The following is a 1170-nucleotide window of genomic DNA, read 5'->3' as shown; positions in this document are numbered from 1 at the left end:
TTTCAATTATTCTTTAAGGCAACTTTCAAAAAATAATAAAACAATAAACGTTGTGTCATTGTACTTTCAGTGCTAATATATTTAGCAAAAGATGCAAAAATTAAATAGAAAGCGTTTTTTTTCTGAAAACTTAATAATAATGGCTTTAAACTTACCGTTTCACCGAAGTGATCTGGCTCCTTCATACCATTTCTCTTTTCGTAAGTCCCTCCTGAAACAAGAATCGTATTGTATTCAATCGACTGAAAAAACAAAACCGCGTGATTTTATTGGCGCGTTTTTGGCGCAGTCGGTAGGGAAATAATTAAGTTAATGTTTCAGCAGTCGCTGAAATCGATCAGGATTATTTCAGTCACTCTCTTTATTAAACATAATCTTTCTCTAGCAAGCAGATAACACTAATCTGTACGTAAATACAAAATGATTGCTTTTGCTATAATCCGCAACTACTGCATAATTTATTTTGGCGAGGTGGTAAAGTACAGGGTGTCCCAGCGAGTTGAAAAAAAGAAAATTAACAAACACTTTTCTAAAATATGCTTTAATATTCKCAAAAAACGCAAAAATAGGCTTATTTTGTCTTAATTTAGTGCATTATTGTAAAAAAAAATTCGTTTCTGGCTGAGAAACGTACTAAAAATTTCTGAAAAAAGCAAAATAATAGTTCTTGAATTAACAGAGCGATTTTTCGGCTTTTCAGCAAAGTCTCACAAAAGCCTGAGATTTTCGTTTACAAACGTGTTAAAAAATAACATTTTCGTCCAAATTTTGTAGTTTTTTTGGCTTTTTGGAAAAATTAAAAAAAAATCAATTAAGTCAAGTGAAAGAAAGAAAATAATTGAAAAAATTATTGTTTTTATTTCTAAAGCGTAATAAAAGTACTCAGAAAAAGCCAAAACTAGCACTATTTTGGATTCATTTAGTAAATTTTCAATAAAATTTTGCAAAAATTTGATTCTGGCTGAAAAATGTACAAACACACTTTAAAAAAAGGCAAAAATAATGCCATTTTGGGATTTTTCGCTCTATTCTAGGATAATTCACAAAAAATAGAGTATTTATTTCAGAAATATAAGCCCTATTTCGGCTAAATTTAGTGCATTTCAGGAATTACTAAGATTTGTTTCAATTATTCTTTAAGGCAACTTTCAAAAAATAATAAAACAATAA

The 1170-nt window shown here is 28.9% G+C and overlaps 1 protein-coding gene across 3 annotated transcripts in view; it reads right to left on the bottom strand.

Annotated features, from left to right (window-relative positions):
• Positions 1-1170, bottom strand: part of LOC123005449 (apoptosis-stimulating of p53 protein 1) — a 220037-nt gene that overhangs the window by 75797 nt on the left and 143070 nt on the right. For all 3 annotated transcript variants that reach the window (XM_044399209.1, XM_044399212.1, XM_044399214.1), the window contains one exon: positions 156-211. In XM_044399209.1, coding sequence (XP_044255144.1) covers positions 156-211 — 56 coding nt within the window. The remainder of the gene's footprint in view (positions 1-155; positions 212-1170) is intronic.

Source organism: Tribolium madens, unplaced genomic scaffold (assembly GCF_015345945.1).
Source record: "Tribolium madens isolate multiple individuals breed KSU strain unplaced genomic scaffold, Tmad_KSU_1.1 Scaffold_20;HRSCAF=117;Tcas5.2_LG4, whole genome shotgun sequence".
NCBI lineage: Eukaryota > Metazoa > Arthropoda > Insecta > Coleoptera > Tenebrionidae > Tribolium > Tribolium madens.
The sequence above is the reverse complement of the archived record's forward strand: the minus strand, read 5'-3'. Positions and strand labels throughout refer to the sequence as shown.